The 20,658-nt window shown below is 38.9% G+C and overlaps 1 protein-coding gene across 19 annotated transcripts in view; it reads left to right on the top strand.

The window, feature by feature from the left end:
- The window catches only part of PLCB4 (phospholipase C beta 4), a 419,746-nt gene that overhangs the window by 353,166 nt on the left and 45,922 nt on the right, over positions 1-20,658 (top strand). For all 19 annotated transcript variants that reach the window (XM_021921227.1, XM_021921224.1, XM_021921225.1 and 16 more), the window contains 5 exons: positions 181-283; positions 1,673-1,837; positions 4,130-4,334; positions 15,767-15,855; positions 17,214-17,364. In XM_021921227.1, coding sequence (XP_021776919.1) covers positions 181-283; positions 1,673-1,837; positions 4,130-4,334; positions 15,767-15,855; positions 17,214-17,364 — 713 coding nt within the window. The remainder of the gene's footprint in view (positions 1-180; positions 284-1,672; positions 1,838-4,129; positions 4,335-15,766; positions 15,856-17,213; positions 17,365-20,658) is intronic.

Genomic DNA, 20,658 nt, shown 5'->3' with positions numbered 1-20,658 from the left:
CTCTTTAAGGTTGTTCATAAGGGCAGGCATGTTCTTTTCCATCCTTAGGACTCTCTGCTTAAAAGCCTAGCTGCTGTGTTACAGATGGAGAAAAGGAAGCATCCATTCATTGTTTCAACTAGCGAGTGTTTTAGTCTTTGCAAAACCTACTAATAAACTTCTGTGCTTTTGTCCTACCAGGTACCTTCTCAAACCAGATTTCATGAGGCGGCCTGATCGAACATTTGACCCCTTCTCTGAAACTCCTGTTGATGGCGTTATTGCAGCCACTTGCTCAGTGCAGGTAAGGCCCTTGCTCATCACAAGGTAGTATAAATGTATATGCAAGTGGTCCTTGAAATAAATTACAAAATATTTCATGTTAAATTGCAAGATCCTTGTGCTGCTCACAACCTTGACTTAAGATTCCACCCCCTTTTTAAAAAATGAGACACATTTTTTCACTAGTAAAATTATTAGCTACTTAAAGTGAAAGACACCATCAAAAAAGTACCTGCTACATGATTCCATTTATACAAAATTCTAGAAAATGCAAATTATAGTGACAGAAATTAAATCAGTGCTGGCCTTTGAAAAAAGGGCAGGGAGGAATGGGTTACAAAAGGGCACAAAGAAAATTTGGGTGATGATGCAAATGTTTATCATCTTAATTATGGAGATAGTTTCACAGATGTGCTCATATGTCCCAAATGATCTAATTGTACAGTTTATTTTTTCGTTTTTTATTTTTTGACACCAAGTATCACTCTGTCGCCCAGGCTGGAGTGCAGTGGCACAATCTCAGCTCACTGCAACCTCCACCTCCCAGGTTCAAGTGATTCTCCTGCAGCTATAGCTGAGATTACAGGTGCCCACCAGCACGCCTGGCTAATTTTTATATTTTTAGTAGAGATGGGTTTTTACCATGTTGGCCAGGCTGGTCTTGAACTCCTAACCTCAGGTGATCCACCTGCCTCAGCCTCCCAAAGTGCTGGGATTACAGGGATGAGCCACCATGCCCGGCCTAATTGTACATTTTAAATGCATATAATTTGTTGTATGTCAAATATACCTCAAAAAAGCTGGTTCAAATTGTTAGCTAGAAAATAATGTAAACAAAAGACCCTAATAAATGGCTATAGTCATTTAAACACTAAATGAAAAATCGTCTCTCCATAGCTTTATCGTCTTTACAAATATGTAAAACTGTCCTAGCTGACCAGTGTCAATATCAATAACAACAGACAAATTCTAACTTCACTTTTTTGTGTGTCTCTTTTCAAGACTTCTAAAAGAAATCATTAATAAGTATGGCATGATGGAATTTCAGAGCTATGAAGGGTCTTAGGACATACCTGAATTCATCACTTCATTTCATAGGTGTAGACACTTATGTGAGATGAAGAGGCCGTGGACACTATTTATTTGTATTATGATTCATATTTTTTTTCTTTGTTCTTTTTCTAGACAGTTCTAGAAGGTAGAATATCTGCTTGAAACAGTTGGGGTCTTTCTGCCTATAGTAGTTGTTCAGTAATATTTTGGTTTAATAGGAATGAATACATTATCGCCGTAGATAATTGAAATTCCTGCTCCCACCCAAAAGACAGAATTTCTTGCTTCCTGATTACTTTTTGCTACTGATGCTTACACAGAGTTTATTTCTCTTTGCTCTATTTCTGTGCTGCTGCAGGTTATATCAGGTCAATTCTTATCAGATAAGAAAATTGGCACCTATGTAGAAGTGGATATGTATGGGTTGCCCACTGACACTATACGTAAGGAATTCCGAACTCGTATGGTTATGAATAATGGACTAAATCCAGTTTACAATGAAGAGTCTTTCGTATTTCGGAAGGTAGGACATTTTCAGCATGTCAAACTTACTCTACTAACTTGGGAACCATGTTTTAGTTCACAGACGCTACACGATACAGAGGCATTTATTCAACCGACAACATCTTCTTTTTCTCTTCTCCTAATGGCTAACTTCTGTAGCTGTCATAGGATCATTGGTTCCATTTGGCCCCGCTCTCCTTTTGGTTCTCCTCTCTCCTTGGAGGAGCCCATCTCTTGCATGGCAATGCCTCAGCTCTGGGTTTGCCATCTTTTAGAATGAGTCCTTGCTGGTGGACACCATCGCGCACTAGAGAGTTCTTCCCTACCCTGGAAGTTACTGGTAACTTACACTATTTCTTTAGCCAAGTAGTCAGGTAAGATGCTGCGCTCCAAAATTTAGGTCAGTAGACGTCAGTGCATGGGTCAGTTGGCATGGTCCTGTCTCCAGAAAGAGTGGTACCTGTTGCCTACTTGCAGGTCTTGTCCTTCTTGTGCTGTTGTTAGTGTTTTACTTTTTTCTCCTAATACTGTGTGTTGGATCCTAAAAACAATCACAGCCATTCTTTCCCATGTTCAGTTTTTAATCTCTTACTCACCTTTTCTCTTGGTTTATTTTTTGTCTATTGAAGATGCAGTGGAAAATCCACATGTTGACAGTGCTGTCTCCAAGAATATTCACTTACCTTTCTTACTTATTCTGTTATGCTGACCAAAATGATTTCTTGCTGCTTCTTTAGGCACAAGATTTCCAGCTGGTTCTGCTCCATTTGTATATCATGCAACACAGATAATCGGCTTCTTGCCTTAACAAAATAGGGATTATCCATTTCAGAATAGAGTAACTGGCTTACAGAAACCAAATGAAGGGAGATCAACGTGGGTTTGATGAAACAGGCCATTTTGACATTTAAGTTTACCCTGGGATGTGAATCCCGTTATCCGCGCAACCTTTGCATCCCATTGTCTTCTTCTCTGTCCCTGTCAGGATATGGTGTAAATTACATACACAGCTATGATTTGGTTTTTTCCTTCTCTGGTATTTCCAATTTGTTACAGCTGGATGCGCTAGTGCTCTAGCACATACTAACACAGTATGGCTAGTGTTCTTTGGCATAGTGAATAATCCCTATTCACATTTCTAGAAGTTGAGAAAGTTGACTCAGGTATTCTTATGTTTTGGATGAATGAAGAAATACCCAACTTAGTGTTTATATATAATAGTTCTGGCACTAGAAACAAGATGCCAATTCTGAGTCCTTCTCTGTTCTCCAGAAGTTAAATAGTTTTTTTCACTGCTAGCAAGCGCTTTAAAAACTTTTTCTTTCTTGTCATTGTTGTATTTTTCACTAATCTCACATGGCAAGAATGGCAAAGCCCAACCCTCTATTCACTGCAAAGGGAGCAAGAGAGAGGGAATTGGCTAATTTGCCGTGATTTTTCCTCTTCATCTTCATTAAGCTGGAATTAAATTATAGCCTCCAGATGTAAAAAGGCAACCATCCATTGTCTAGCTCTAAACATAGCACTCACATCAAGTAAGATGTCCTGGTTGCTTTTAGCAAATAAAAAGGCATTCCTGATTAAACACATTGGATACCCTTTTTGTAATGTTGCTATTTTGTAACTGAATCAGGTTTCTGCCATCTGAACTCAGATTTTATGTTCATGTATTCAGTTTGGGGATGGCAGGAGTAGGTGTCTTAGAATCAAAGTATGTTAATGTTTCTAGCTACCGCATCTTACTCTATTTGATATCTCAACATTTGCTGAAAACTGAGGAGTCCAGGAAACAAGGAGGACCCAAATTTATATATAAAAGTTATCTCTTATGCATGAAGCATTTGTTCAGAGATACCTTTCATATTCTTAAAAACAAACAAATATAGACGTCAGGAGCATGCCAGATATTTGATCACAGGATTAGACCTCAAGATCCCCAATTCCCAGACACCACTCTGTCACTGATATCAAGGAAAGTGGCTTGATTTCTCAGTGTGTCGTTTTTCTCATCCATTATATGGGTGGGGACAAGGATCAATCACAAGGGTTGAAGCAGTAATCTTTAACATTCATTTCATCTAACATTTTTCATGAGATAATTTCCAGGAAACATGTTCCAATTGCTTTTCTCAGTGTTTTGGGCACGATAGCTCATGCAGTACATTTTTGGGAATGCAGATTGATCATGGACTTACTTTCACCATCAGGAAACATTTAAGAACAGCATGGATTTGGTCCACACTCCTTAGAGTCATGGTTCTTGGGTGCTGCATTGGAAAAATCAGTGAAAATTCCCGTTCTCTTTTCGCAGGTGATCCTGCCAGACCTGGCTGTCTTGAGAATAGCAGTGTATGATGATAACAACAAGCTGATTGGCCAGAGGATCCTCCCGCTTGATGGCCTCCAAGCAGGATACCGACACATTTCCCTTCGAAATGAGGGAAATAAACCATTATCACTGCCAACAATTTTCTGCAATATTGTTCTTAAAACATACGTGCCTGATGGATTTGGAGGTAAGACATTTGGGTACAGAATATGATATAGATGAGGTCCTAGATTATAAGATTATAAAACATCTTGCCCATGCTTTAAAAAACAATAATAATACTATCTATTCCTGCTAATGCTGCCAACCCTGATCACCTTGAATACATCAAGAATACATCATAACCTCAGGTTTCATAGTAAGAAATGAAAGTGCAAAGCTAGATTATCTTTAAAATCCTTTCTTATTTTAAAGTACTGTAATTTTACGTTGTTTATCAATTTCTACAAACACATTTTGTGAACGGTGTACTTACACCGACAGTCAGATTAGGGGAATAAAGACATAAATAAGGTGAAATCATAGATATCTTATCAATAGTATCATTAAAAGATTTAAATTGAACTCACCTATCAACCTGCCTGAATTTTCTTTCAAATCCATAAGAAAGTTCAATTTCATAAAATATCCCAGTCATCAATCCACATGCTTTAAGGTAAATCAATGGGAAGAATCCAAAGCTAGATTAAATCATAGGATTTTGCTTACCTGCAAACATGTTAACTTTTTATGGTCCCCATCTAAGCAAATAACATTAAAAGAAAGCAAAGATCCTCTACGTTGTCAGTCTATTGATCCGTAAGGAAATAGTGCAGCAGGATGACAGCATCCGATTAGCCAAGGGTTCAAATCCTCACTCTCCACTGCTGGCTAGGTGGCCTTGGGAAGAGGATGTAACCTCTCAAACCCCTCATTTCCTCCCCTCCAAAGTGAAGATAATAATAATACCTCCCTCATAGCATTCTTGTGAGGTGCTTTATCATTAGAGTGCATGACATAGCAAGGCTCAGAAATATATGAGCACATGGGGGTTGCTGGGGGGTGTCTGTAGATACAGATATAGTTTCTATACTCTACTGGAACACATCACTATTTTGTTTGGGGAATATGGGATAATTCTGCTGTTTGTTTTTAGTAGTGCATGCTTCTCTGGAGGGCAGATTTTCTGCAACTAATCCACAACTTTAGCAGTCTAATATCAGAGTCAAAAAGTAAAATAAGCTATGAGTATTTTTCCATCCCAAAATCTTAGTCCAGGCTCCTTCCTCCTTCTCCTTTGTCTTTCATAAAAAAAGGAAGCTCATTAGAAGCTACAACATACAGTAATAGAGGTAATAACCCATAAAAAGCCTGGAAAGGGGTGCTGTGAGGCTGGGTAAGAGGATCAGAAAAGGGCACTGGAGACCAGTGGTGGGTTTAGGAGCAGCAGCCCATGGCAAACCTCAGAAACCTGCCAGCAACACAGCACGGTGGTGGCCATGGGGCATCAGCTGATGAGTTAAATCATACTCCACATACTTGAGCTTAGAAAGCAGGAACTGTGGAATACCTCACACATTTTAGAAATAGTTGTAAACCCATATGATGGAAGATTTACAAGTTTTGCCTCTGCATGGGTTAACTTCCCACTGAAACTCTAATTCATTCTTGGGAACTAAGCCACTCGAATGGAAAAGGGAAAGAAATCATTTGTTTAGCTTCTACTTTATGCCAAGAGCTTTATGTAAAGAGATCCAAAAGCATGAGGTTGTGCAGAATGGATGTAAGCACAGGGAGATCTGTGCTGCAGAAACATCTGTATTTACAATGTAGCTTATTAGCAGTGTTGTATTTAAGTATTGAGCCAAACTAATCTCTTTAATATTAGTCCTGCCAGTATTCTTTCCTAACATGTCATTGTGGCTGCTTGCTTTTTATCAGAAGCATTTGAAATTTCTGTGAACCAATGATGAGATTCTGCAGTCGATGCCTTAACCAGATTTGACATTCAAATACAATTTATTCAAAATTCTCTGGTCATCTATTTCATAAGTGAAGAAACCAGGGACAGACATTATGAGGTGTCAGGGTCTTCCCTGTAGATAACAGAAGAAGAATATGAGAACTGTCTTTTTCCAAATCTCTGATCTTCTTTATAGCTTCTTGATTTACTCAAAATATATTTATATTTTCTCTGTTTAGCCAAACCCCCACATTCACATCTCAGTGTATTTATGTGCTGAACCAGTGAGGCAGGAAATCTATAGTCTGTGTTCCCTGAAGTATTGATATTCCCTGTTCATTCCACAGGAACAAGTTCAAAATGAAGCTCAGCACCATCACACTCAGCGTTTTCTAGAAAAAAAGAATTTTTTAAATTTTTCCTAGAAAACAAAGAAACTCATCAATATACATCATTAGTTTATATTTAGCTAAAGAAAGATAGTGTGGATTTTCATTACTTTGCTCCACAAATATTCTATAAAATGTTAAGTAGTTAAAATATGTATCAGAGAGTAATTCTGAGAACACAGAGGATCAAATAAGGGTCACTCACAAATCTACTGCCCAGAGACAGCTATTGTTTACTTCTATTCTCATTTTTTCCTGTTTGTTTATTTATTTATTTATTTGAGACAGAGTTTTGCTCCTGTCACCCAGGCTGGAGTGCAATGGCACGATCTCGGCCCACTGCAACCTCCATCTCCTGGGTTCAGGCGATTCTCCTGTCTCAACCTCCTGATAGCTGGAACTACAGGATGTACCACCATGCCCAGCTAATTTTGTATTTTTAGTAGAGACAGGGTTTCTCCATGTTGGCCAGGCTGATCTTGAACTTCTGACCTCAGGCGATCCACTCACCTCGGCCTCCCAAAGTGCTGGGATTACAGGCATGAGCCACTGCGCCTGGCCTTTTCTGTTTCATTTTTAACAAAATTAAATCTTACTGTACTGCTCATTTGGAATTCTAATCTGTTTTTTAGAATATGTTTCCATGTCATTAAATATTTTTATATTTTTATTAGCTGTATAGGATTACATTTTATGTTGGCCATAATTTAGTTATGGATAAACACTGAAGTTATCTTTCTTGGCCCCTCAGGAAACAGAGGCAGGAATTCGAGTGCAACTCCTTCTCCTTCTCCTTCTCGTTTCTATAGCATAAAAACTCTCAAAACTGGCCAGGTGTGGTGGCTCATGCCTGTAATCCCAGCACTTTGGGAGGCCGAGGCAAGTGGATCACATGAGGCCGGGAGTTCAAGACCAGCCCGACCAATATGGAAAAACACTGTCTCTACTAAAAATACAAAAATTAGCCAGGCATGGTAGCACGTGCCTATAATCCCAGCTGCTCCAGAGGCTGAGGCACAAGAATTGATTGTACCTGGGAGGTGGAGGTTGAAGTGAGCTAAGATCACGCCACTGCACTCCAGCCTGGATGACAGACCAAGACTCTGTCTCAAAAAAAAAAAAAAAAAAAAACCAAAAAAAAAAAAAAAAAAAAAAAAAAAAAAAAAAAAAAAAAAAAGGTAACATTTAGGACAGATAATTAGGGATGAATAATGAAATCTTGGTTTAATTTTTTCAATATTATTTTGCTACAAAACATAAAGAAAAACAACCTTGTCTTTTACTCCCTCTGTCATACACAAATAGAAGTACTAGATTGGGTGCTAGGAGCATTCTTCCTTTGTCAAATCAGATGAGACTCCCGAGTGCTGGGATTATCTTTGCTGCTTTATCTGTAGGTGACAATGCCACCGTAGATGGCATTTGCCCATTGCAAGGCTTTATCATTGTTAGACACTGCCATTGGAGACAGGAAGCAGTTCCAGGGCTAATGACAATGAAACGAGTGTCAGTATTTCTTTTTCACCCACTGTGGCTTTGGGTGGGTTTTGTCACTTGTGTTTCTCTTATTATTACTGAGTGATAGGGAGGGGAGCAAATAAGAGAGTTGGAGCTTTGCTTCCAGAATCTATGGGGCCTCAGCATTGTATGGAAATGTCACTCCCAGCTGTGTTTCATGACCCTCCCAGCGCTTTGTTCCTCCGGCGGTGCTGATCATTACTTCTGCAACAATAAATTTTGCCTTCTCTTCTACAAGTGTTTTACGTAAGGGAAGACGAAGCGGCCCTCTATTTCTTTGTACATTTCCCCTTTCCACCTTCCCTATTATTAAAAATACATCCTGGGGGGTGGGGAGGTGTTTTTTTGTTTTCTCTGCCCAGCGTTTTCATAGGGCTGCTTTCCAACCATTTTCACAAAGATAGTTGGCTGTTTCTTATATCAGATGTTTCCAAAGGAAGAATGTTCTTAATTAAGATGCCATTCCTGGGAAATAATCTCAGGACTTCCTGATGCAATTTAAACTTGTTCCATCTGTCCTCTTCCTTCCGGGGGCTAAAATGTCATATTCTATTAAATGTTTGTTGAAAAACCCAGTTGCATATTCGCAATGATATCTTTCTTATGGCCCTTTCTGAACTACAGAAAATATTAGACTTCAAGAAGAAAAGCTCTGGAGGGGAAGGGGGCAGGGTAGATTATGGTAAAATACATTGGAAATTGCTAAACTAAGCAGATTTAAACAGGCTTATCTATTGCATGATTCCTGGGATGTACGGTAAATGCCCAAGGGGAGGGAGAGAGCATAAGCATTTCCCAATCTTATTTGACCACAGGATCTTGTTGCCCAAGCACCTACTGTGTTTTCTACCATTCTAGGAAATGCAGTTTGAGAAATGCTTAATCTTTTGGTAGGAACCCAAAGGACTAAGACAAATTCATAGATTTGGGATTTGCCTTTCTTTATCAGCACCACATTGCAGCTAATAGGGGAACAAGTATTTTTCTTCTGCCTGTACCTCCTGGTAAATTAGAAATAGTAGAGCGGAACGGGAGGGAACCTGGGCCAGGAGTGAACACACAGGGGTGGGGAGGGGGAGTGTAGGTGCCATGGGCAGGCAGTGCTCGCCACTGAGGCACTCAATGATTTGAAAAGCATTGGTTAAACAAACAAAAATCAACCGAGTTCTCCTGAAAAGTGAGTAAGCATCTGGAAGTCTGTACTAAGGAATTGCTATCTTCATTTCTATTCTTAGAGACACCTAAATGGATGCTTTCAACTCTGTATGAAAGTCAGGAAGCATGGGAGGGAGGAAGGGAGGAAGAGAGGGGAAAAGCAGGGCATACATGGAAAGTCTTTACTAGGAGAGACCAGCTTCATGGAAATGGCATTATGCCCAGAAATAGATGGTGTTTTTAAAAACACATAAGTAAAGCTTTAAGTTAAGTCTTAATGAAAGAACCAAATCAGAAAAAGCAGACTGGTTTCTTTTTAAAAAGGCAGGTTCTGGAGCCCCTACTGGGGCCTCCAAGAATCTAGGGTGTTTTGGGCCACCCTTGTGGGTTCTGCAGAGTCAGGAGTTTGCATGCATCTGTCTTTACCCTGTTAGATGTACAGTGTGGCTCCCTCCTAGTAAGCCCTACTCACCTGCCAGTGGATGCTAATCAGCACTGAAAATGAATTCTTGTCGCAGTGATTTATCCTGTGGAACGCTAAACTAAACGGGAAATAGGCAGCCACAGTATTCCCCAATAAAAGGAAGGACGTCCAGTGAAATGTCATATTGTCACCAAAGAAAGATACTGGGTTTACTTGAATATGCAAAACTTTGGCCAAGAATATACCCGATGTATTTAACCACTTCCTCAAGTTATTTTTCTGAGCTGAGGCAAGGAAACAATAAATACCATTTTTCAAGTACAGTTACACAAGTAGGTAAGTATGAGATATTTGAGGTACAGCTTTTCATTCTCTGATTACAGATTATTTTAAATGTGGCTATTAAAAATCAATTTCCTTTTTTGATATGCAGCACTCTTCGTATCTACCTATCCGTATGTCTCACATGTGTATGTCCCTGGCCAGTGGAGAAACTGAATTACAATGAAAAATTATCTTAAAGATGCCAAGACGGGCCTTGGCTCCCTAATGCTGAGCCCTTTGCACTTCGGCAGAAAATTTTTGTCGGAACTGTCCCCGGTATTCAAATGCCATTCTTCTGCATTGATCTATAACTCCAGCTACAGAATGAACACCTGCCACCACATGACCAAATTAAACATCCTAGAAAGGGGTGTCCAGTCTTTTGGCTTCGTTGGGCCACATTGGAAGAATAAGAATTGTCTTGAGCCACACATAAAACATACTAACATTAACAATAGCTGATGAGCTTAAAAAAAAAAAAATTAAATTAAAAAATTAAAAATAAAAAAAAGTTTGTGCGTAATTCTCATAATATTTTAGGAAAGTTCACAAATTAGTGTTGGGCCACGTTCAAAGCCATGCTAGACCACATGTGGCCTGTGAGCCATGGATTGGACATAATTGTCCCAGAAGTATCTACTTTGTTATTTGAAATTGCTAGGAATGAAGCATCCATTTCAAATAGCCTGCTAACTTTAGCCTTGCTCAAGGCATTTAGTCCTTTTGTAATCTATTTTTTGTCTTATCTGATTTGATTTGAACAAACCTTACTTTACACTTTTCATATTTTTGTTGCATTTTGTTCAAGAACATTATATTGCATTATTATTGTATATTGTAATTTCTTAAAAGTAAAGAAAGACAGTATCTAACTGCAAATAAAGCTTCTCAAATAAGACGTTTCAGAAAATAAGACCCAAATAAGTCAGGATGTTAGGATCTAGCATCATATGTCCCTAACAGTGTCTAGATTTGTTAATATTGGTAATTCAAGGTAGATTTAAGCAATGATATTTATCCAGCTAATGGATAAATCTTCAGCAGGCTCTAATTTTGTTGTATCATTTAGGTGACATCTACATAATCCTATAGCAGATGGCTGACAAGAGCATCTCAGACAGCTTGGCTGTGACAAACAAGACAGTATGTGGATTCTGCTAGGTCAGGATTGTGTAGAATCAGCCCTAGAAGCTGAGACCACGACATTGTGGCATAAACAGGAGGAAAACCACTGGGATTCTAGCAGGAGGTCTCCAGGGGCTGCTGGACCCTCCATGGTCTTAATGATAAAGCCTGCCTTGTACACTTAAGCACATGACTTTGTATGGAAGATGCATCCCCAAGAATTTAAGTCGTGAATTTTTTTTCCCCTCAATTACTGTGGCAATCAAATGTACAGTTGTCTTGTTCTCCCTCTGCACTAGTTTCCTAGCACTACTATAACAACCACAAACTGGGTGGTTTAAAACAACAGAGATTTATGGAGGCTAGAAGCGTGAGACTAAGGGGTGGGCAGGACTATGTCCCCTCTGAAGGCTCTTGGGAAGAATCCTTCCTAGCCTCTTTCTGGCTCCAGACAGTCCTTGGCATTCCTTGGCTTGAAGCTGCACCACTCCAGCCTCTGCCTGTGTTGTCACATGGCCTTCTTCCCTGTGACTCCATGTTCTCTCCCTCCTTATAGCAATACTAGTGATTGGATTTAGGGCCCACCCTCATCTAGTATGATCTCATTTCAGTCCTCTTCTAAAACCTAAGCAAAGACCCTATTTATACATAACAATCATGTTCTGAAGTTCTAGGTAGATGGAAGTTTTGGTGGACACTATTCAATCTACTCTACGCTCTTAATTCTCTTTTAATTTTTATTTTGTATTATTTTTGAGACAGAGTCTTGCTCTGTCACCCAGTCTGCAGTACAGTGACATGATCTCGGCTTACTGCAACCTCCACTTCCCAGGTTCAAGCAATTCTACTGCCTCATCCTCCCGAGTAGCTGGGATTACAGGTGTGCACCACCACACGCAGCTAATTTGTGTGTGTGTGTGTGTGTGTGTGTGTGTGTGTTTAGTAAAGATGGGATTTCACCATGTTAACCAGGCTGGTCTCAAACTCCTGACCCCAAATGATCCACCCACCTCGGCCTCCCAAAGTACTGGGATTACAGGCGTGAACCCCCGTGCCCGGTCTCTGCTTTATGTTCTTAGTACTCCTTCCATTCACCATTCTTCAATAACTATTTTAAAGCTTATTAAGACTAAATTTTGTTAAGAATGCCTATCAGGCATATAAGTTATATAAACTGCTATACTATTGAACTGAACCATGAACTTTCTGATAAAATGACAAAGAAATCATTTTTTGTACTAAGATATTCCTAAATCCATCTTTTTATAGAAAAATTGAAAGCCCATCTGAGTGTCTACCAGTGGGGAATAGTTTGATATAGAAAATCAATGTGACATTACCCATTTACTAAAAATAGTTTTCAGAACTATGCAGATATAATATATGCATCAATGAAAAAGCAGGTTATATAACTCTAAATAAACTGTGGAAAAAATGTATTCATGTGCAAAAATTACACAAAAGTATACAAAATTGCTTGGTTAGGATAGAAGGATCATTTCATTCTTTAATGTCTTTCTTTATTGATTCTGTAACTTGTTTTAAGTAATTAAAGTATTATCTGTTATTCCTATGGAAAAGACTACCAGTTATTCCTCAAAAATGCCATATACTCTCTTCAGGCCCCCAGGCTGATTACATGCCATTAAAAATTAGCGAGTGTTTCCTACCCACCCAGTCCTGTGTGTTATCACTGAAATGGGCCATTGGGATTGGATACTTGACAAAACATATCCGACGTGGGAGTGTACAGAGAAGCATAGACCAAGTATATCTCCTGCAAAGAAGGGCAGAAAAGTTTAATGGATACAAGTGAAACCTCACTCTGCCTCATAATGATGTGGACAAGTGGCAGGAAGAGGCGTTTGGGAGTCAGGCACAAAGAGTTGCGCTAAAAGTCTAGGTTGGTCAAATTGTGTCCTCATGTGCTGAAGGACCTTAGTCATGCCCACTTCGTGGCATCCTGATGACGGTGAGAAAGCCATGTGGTTCTCCTAACACAGCATCACCTCGTGGGTGACCAGTGACCACAGGGCAGAGGGATGCTGAGCAGAAAGGACATGAATTGGCATCAAAGGAGTCTTCCGAACATTGCATTTCCTCTCTAAGCAATGAAGGTAAACCCTGTGTCTCCTCCAGACACTACTGACTGAAGAGAGATATCAGCACCATCAGCACCACTAAAAGTAATGTTGGGAGCCAAAGTGTTGCCATGAGATTCACCGAATGATTGTGGAGAGAGATAGCAGCAGTATAATGCAGAGATCGAGCTGCCACCTCCTGAACCTACGTAAGGATCTTAGCATCACAACAAGTGGAACAACCAGCCTTTATATCCCTCAATGCGATGCATATAAAGTCACAGCACCTCATAGAAGTACCCTTAATGAAAGATGTCAAGAGGGATTGCTGTAGATTAAAATTGACTTAAGAGCCATAATTATCAGAGACATAGTATGAAATTTGGTACCTTGATTCAAACAATGTAACTATAAATAGGGGAAATATTAAGATGGACTGTGTATTATATCATAGTAAAGAATTATGCCAATTTTGTTGGATACAGCATTGGGATGGTTGGCTCCAAACTAAATTTAGAGCTGCAGAGACAAGTTATTAGGAATTAAATCTTCTGATATATGGAATTCACCTTAATATATTTCAACAGAGAAGAAAGAGAAAAAATGAAAGGAATATAAAGGAAACATGGCAAACAAATGTTTATAATTGTTGGGTTGTCATAAATATATGAGCGGTTATTGTACTTTTCTCTCCACTTTTGTGTATACTTGAAATGTTTTATAACAAAGAGTTTAAAATAGATAAATAAATTCCTAGAATATTAACTTGCCAAAAATTGTTGTCTGTGATTTTTTTTTTTTTCCTGAGCTAGATTTAAGAGCTAATTTTTCCACAGCTGTTGTTGAGAGGCAAAGAGTTCTTTGGGATCATGGGTGATAAAAACAGACCTTTTCACATGCCACTGCTGGGAGAATCAAGTGATGCAATTTTGGTGGAGTGCAATTTGGCAATAACTACCATAGGACAAATACCCTTACCCATCATTCTAACTTCTAAGAATCTATTCTATAAATATATGTGGAGGTATGCTATGAAATGTTCAAAGGCATTCCCTACAATGAATGTTCAAAGACATTCACTACAATGATACTTTAATAGCAAAGAACTGAAAGGACAAGCTGTCTACCAATAGGCAACTGGAAATTGTTATAAGAAATTATCTTAATATTATAATTAATTATAAGAAATTATCACCGTTCAGAGAATGGAAAGTTTAAGCAGCCCTTATAAATAATGTATTAGAGCTATATTGCCAATATGAGATTGTTTCCCAAGATATCTGACATTAAAAAATGGTGCAGAAAACTATGAACCCAATTGGAGTTTTAAAAAATGTCTGAATGGATACAAGAAATGGATAATAATAGTTACCTTCTGGGCATAGGATTAGCAGGAAAGAAAGTTTTCACTTTTCATTTTATATATTTGAATGTTTACCACGTGCCAATGTTATTTTATTTTATTTTATTTATTTATTTATTTATTTATTTTTCTGAGATGGAGTCTCACTCTGTCACCCAGCCTGGAGTGCAATGGCACGATCTCTGCTCACTGCAACCTCCACCTCCTGGGTTCAAGTGATTCTCCTGCCTCAGCTTCCCAAGTAGCTGAGATTACAGGCATGTACCACCAAGCCTGGCTAATTTTTGTATTTTTAGTAGGGACAGGGTTTCACCATATTGCCCAGGCTGGTCTTGAACTCCTAACCTCAGGTGATCCAACCGTCTCACCCTCCCAAAGTACTGGGATTACAGGCGTGAGCCACTGCCTCTGGCCAACCATGTGCAAATGTTACTTTCTGTTATAAAAAGGAAAAGAAAAAAAATTGAAACCGAGAGAATTATGTGCCCTAAGTACTGAGAATGTTATCTTAAGAGTTATCCTAAGATTGTAATTAGGAAGGTGATTCTGTTAGGGAAAATTTTATAAACTTACACAGTATTTAAAATGTATAAATTATGGAGGGTTTCAAGTTAACAAGAATAATTTTGCCTTCTATAGTAAGAGTAAATTGTACACAATTATATGCAACTCTGAACGTACTTTGAAATCTTCAAATGACATTAATATAAAATATGAAATTCTACTGTCTTTTAAGTTCAGGTTATACCTGAGAAAACACTAGAGAAAGATTTCATTTTGTCTACCATGGAACCAAAATTGACTTTGAATATGTATTATCCTTCTGTATCAAAAAATAAGACCTACCTGCCTCAGGTACTTTTTATGTTCATCATCTCATTGAATTATCATGATTATTCTGCAGGGCAGGTGGTATCCACCCTAATTTCCAGATAAAGAAACTGAGGCTGGGGACATTAATCAACTTGCTGAAAATCACACACAAGTGAAAAAACAGTCAAGAACCCACACACTTCACTCGGTTTGTCCTGACACTCTGCCTCTTTCATATAGGGAAAAACTAAAGGGAAAAAAGAGACAATAAAAACATCATCTGGTCTTTGGCCCTTGCTTTTACTCCTTTCTTGTTTTCTGCAACTAGCTGTGCCTTCCTCAGTGTGTCTTATGTCCTAGGAAAAGATTGTTAACAGAAAGCACAACAGGTATCCAGGATTGTAGTTTATTAAACAGAGTTTTCTTGAATATTTTCAGTAAAACAGAGAATTAACAGCTCATTGGGTTTTTTTCTTTTTCCCTAGATATTGTGGATGCTTTATCAGATCCAAAGAAATTTCTCTCAATTACAGAAAAGAGAGCAGACCAAATGAGAGCTATGGGCATTGAAACTGTAAGTAGAAATGGTTGATTAAAGATGGCCAAGTTGTGGGAGTTTCATTATCAAACAGTGTTTACAAAAGCAAGATAAAGTAATGAATTAGCAAATTTAAGGAGTAATGAATTAGCAATTTTAAAACTGAGCTCATCAATTCAACAATAGTTGACTTTCTACAAAAGTGTGGCATGTTTAATGAAATGTGACTACCATCAGAAAAATCCACTTCATCATCAGTGGCTTAACTCACATCTGGGGACCCCTTCCCCATGAGAAAGTAAATGAAAAACATTTTGTTATGCTTTTAGGAAAGTTTAAAATGTAGGTGGAGCATTTCTAATCAGAAAATCCAACATCTGAAATGTTCTAAAATTCAAAACTTTTTGAGTGCTGTCATGAGATAGTCATACCTTTGTTTTTTGAAGGTTCACTGTGCATAAACTTTCTTTCATGAACAAAATTACTAAAAATATTGTATAAAATTACCTTCAGGCTGTGTATAAGATGTATATAAAACATTAATGAATTTTCTGTTTAGACTTGGGTCCCTTCCCCAAGATACCTCATTATGTATATGCAAATGTTCCAAAATCTGATATCCAAAACATTTCTGATCTCAAGCATTTTAGATAAGGAATGTTCAAACTGTACTGTACAGGACGTTTCTGTGATACACTAAAATACCAGTTATCCCAGTTTAGTGAATTAATGATAATTGCTTTCTATTTTTAGTTATTTATTTTTTAACAGATGGGATCTCGCGGTGTTGCCCAGGTTAGAGTGCAGTAGTGTGATCATAGCTCACTATGAACTTAAACTCCTGGGTTCAAGCCATCCCTCTACCTCAGCCTCCTGAGTAGTTGGGACTACAGATGCGTGCCACTGTGCTTGGCTAATTTTTTTTACTTTTTTTGTCAAAACAGGGTCTCACTCTGTAGCCTAGGTTGGTGTCAAAGTCTTGGCCTCAAGCAGTCCTCCCACCTTGACCTGCCAAAGCATTGAAATTACTGGCATGAGCTACCATGCCCAGTCAAAATGGCATTTATTATTGATTTTTCACTGTTTGCCAGCCTTGCATCCCAACCTTCTCCCATTCCAGTGCACATGTGGGTTGTTTCTTTGTTTTTAAATGTTATCTTTACCAAAATCCTCAGTTTGGAATGGATGTAGCATCTCTCCAATAGCTAGAAAAAGAGAAAGTATTCTCTGCTTGTTAATAAGTTGGATCTTCTTTCCTTGGCTGGATCCTTTGCCTTTAAGAGAGTAGAAGTCTAGGAAGGGTATAGTAGAAGTTTACAGTAAAATAAAGAATGTACAAGATATTTGACCTTGAGTGACATTCGTTTGTGTCAATGTAAATGTTTCTGTTCTAGAGTGACATAGCCGATGTGCCCAGTGACACTTCCAAAAATGACAAGAAAGGAAAGGCCAATACCACCAAAGCAAACGTGACCCCTCAGAGTAGCTCTGAGCTCAGACCAACCACCACAACTGCCCTGGCCTCTGGTGTGGAAGCCAAGAAAGGTGAGAGAGAGCCATTGGGCTCCTTTTCTTCTGCACCCGCCTTAATTACACAGGGTACAATATCTATAGCTTTAGGAAATATATAAATTCGAAGTTCTTTGTGGGAAAGAACCTTTTACACAGTGATGTTAACTAATTCATCCCCACTCTCTTCCAGACCCTCCCATAGGTACTTATCTGGACAGGCAGTGGGCTCATGAACCAACAGAGTTATCACTATTGGACATTTCTAAATTCTCATACTGATAATTTCCCCCCATAAGTAGATGTTTAGCATCCATGATTATTTGTTTGTAAAATTATCAAATGAGCATTTGAAGGCCAATTCCATGTGTTTACCTGTGGATGAAAAGAAAGATCGTTAAGAGTTGTCATCAGCCAGTGTGTAGGGAAACAACTGTGCTGGTTATTTTAATTGGTTTCCATTCTAATTGGTCAGACATCCCTTGATTGGGTGGTGCCCATTCCATATTGGAGGGAAAGGGGGCAGGGAGAATGCTGATAGGGAGTGGCAAGGAGTTCATCTTTCCTGTTCTGGAAAGAATTCTGGGGTCACCCTGAGAAGGTCTTGGGAAATGAGTCAAAGGAGTGTTTTAAGAAAATTATAGTCTTGGCAGAAGAATTCATTGAAAGTGGGCATGCTAAGGGCCAGGTAAGAATTATGACACTCCTGCTTCTGTTATAACACACCTATCACATTGTGTTGATAGAGTATTAACAACCAGAGAATGAGGTTATTGCAGGTGAGACCACACCTCATTATCAGTGTGTCCCTGGAACCATGCCTAGTTAAGATATAGTAATCTATTTTCTTGGGAAGTAAAGGGCTGTTTAATGAATGATAGGGTCAAGGAAGTCTGGATTAAGTTGGAAATTGTCAAAAGGAAGGAAGAATAGAAATAAGTTGGCAGCTTGGATATGGGCCTTAGGGAGAAAGGGGCTTTGTGGTAACTCAGACTTCACGGACAAATCCCAGAGATAGATGGTACCATTGAGAGAAGTAGAGGAGTTAGGAGGAGGAGCTGCTTTTGGTAAAGACGATGATTTTGGTCCTGCATATCACTGAGGTCAAGCTATTGCTGATACATTTGGGCAGAAATATGCAATTAACAAATCTATGCCAGGTAGAGAAGAAGAAGGAGAGATAGAGAAACAGAATAAGTGTACTTAGAAGGCAGAATGAATGGGAAAAAAGAAAAAAGAGAGGTCTATGTTCTAAGAAGAATTAGTTTTGAAAAGATGCTATAGATAAGTCCAGAGAAGTGAAGACTACAAAATTATTGCTGAACCAGCAATGATTGGATGATGACGGCATAAATACAGTTAGAAAAATGTGAGACATAATTTAAGACATAAGGTGGTTGTTCTGGGGGACAGTAGCATGTTGGTAGGAACTAATAAGGGAAAACAAGGAAAATGCAAAAGAGAGTACATGGTAAAAAAAGACCATAAGGAAGATCTGAATCAACAAAAAGGGTGAAATTCAGCTGGATAAGGAAGGAAGAGATATGTTCTGTCTGAACCAAGAAGAATGATGAGTGAATAGAAGCTTCAGGATAGACAGGAAGAATTCTGACAGATGGTGTATCAGTCAGCTTACGCTGCATAACAAATGACCTCAAATTTTAGTAGCTTAAGACAACCACCATCTATTGAGATCATGTTTCACTGGGTTGGTTGATCTAAACTGGCTTGGCTAATCTCTGTGTCTTGTTATGCACCTGTGATCAGCTGATAGATTGACTGGAAGGTAGATGTGGGATGACCTTATGCACACCTCTGTCATTTGGCAAGTTGTTTCACATCATCCTGAAGCCTGAGCAGGCTTATTCGTATGGTATTCCCTGAGTTTAAAGAGCAGCCCTTTTCCAGCCTCTGCTGGTATATCATTGGCCATAGCAGGTCACAAAGTGAACCAATATTCAAGGGGTAAAGAAGTAGACTCTACCTTTTGATTAGAGGGGAAATAAATAGTGGTCATTTTTGTAGTATAACATAGATAGATTCTGTCTGATCTAAGAAGTTGGTTAGGTGACTGCTCTCTGCTGAGAAAGGTAGAGGTAGAACTGAAAAACAACAGTATAGAAAAGCTTTGGAGTTGCCACTGTCTGGAATAGAACGATCCACAAGAAATAAGGAGGAGGTCTGCCACATAGCACACAGGACCCTGGTGAGGGTTGGTGGTGTGTATTAAGTTGATGTAGCTTGATCTCATTACTTCTTCAGCAGTGCCCAGAAACTCAGCAACAACTATGGACAAAGTACAGCTTAGGAAATTGCAAGCCTGAAATTATCATAATGTGTATGGTCTGGGACCAAAAGATTGAAGAGCATTAAGTTATGACATTGTAACAGTGGGCTATTGCTGTGTAACAAGCAACTGCAAAAGTCAGAAATTTAAATAAAGTAAGCATGTATTATAGCTCATGAGGTTGTCTGGGTGGCTTTTCTGGTAACGGGTGGATAAGTATCAGTGACTCAGCTAATCTTAGCTATGCTTATTCAAATGTTTGGGGTTCAGCTAAGGTGTCATTGGCTGGGACAAGTGGGCTGTCTTCCTTGTGAACTCTCATCTTTCATCAGCTTAGCCTGGACTTGTTCACATGGCAGTTGTAATGTTCTAAAATGGAGGTGAAAGTACAGATGCTCCTCGACTTATGACAGAGTTACATCCTCATAAGCTGAACATATCGTTAAGTCAAAAATGTGTTTAATACCTAAGCTACTGAACATCATAACTTAGCTTAGTCTAGCCTATTTAAAATGTGCTCAGAACACCTACATTAGTCTACAGTTGGGCAAAATCATCTAACACAAAGCCTATTTTATAATAAAGTGTTAAATATTTCATGTAACTTATTAAGTGCAGTACACTGTAGAGTATACAGCTGACTGAGAGCTGAGGCTTGCTGCAGCCCCAGTGCATATCTCTAGCTTAGGAAAAGATCAAAATTCACAATTCAACATATGCTTTCTACTGAATGCATATCACTTTTGCATCATTGCAAAGTTGAACCACTGTAAGTTGGGGACCATCTGTATGTCAGGTTCCTTGATGAGTCCTAGACTTAGAACTGGCATGACATCCTTTCCACTACATTCCATCTTCCCAAGCAAGTCACATGGCCCAGCCCAGATTCAAGAGTTGGGGAAACAGATTCCACATCTTGATGGGAGGAGTTCCAAAGTCACATGTAAGTAGGTGTGGAAACAGGGAGAGGTAGAATTTTTTGGCCATTTTTGCACTCAGTCTGCCACCCTGATCATAATTTATAGGTTAATGTTCCGGGGGGT

The sequence above is a fragment of the Papio anubis genome, chromosome 16 (genome assembly GCF_008728515.1).
Source record: "Papio anubis isolate 15944 chromosome 16, Panubis1.0, whole genome shotgun sequence".
Lineage (NCBI taxonomy): Eukaryota > Metazoa > Chordata > Mammalia > Primates > Cercopithecidae > Papio > Papio anubis.
Note: the sequence above shows the minus strand (reverse complement) of the source record. Positions and strands in the feature narration are given on the sequence as shown.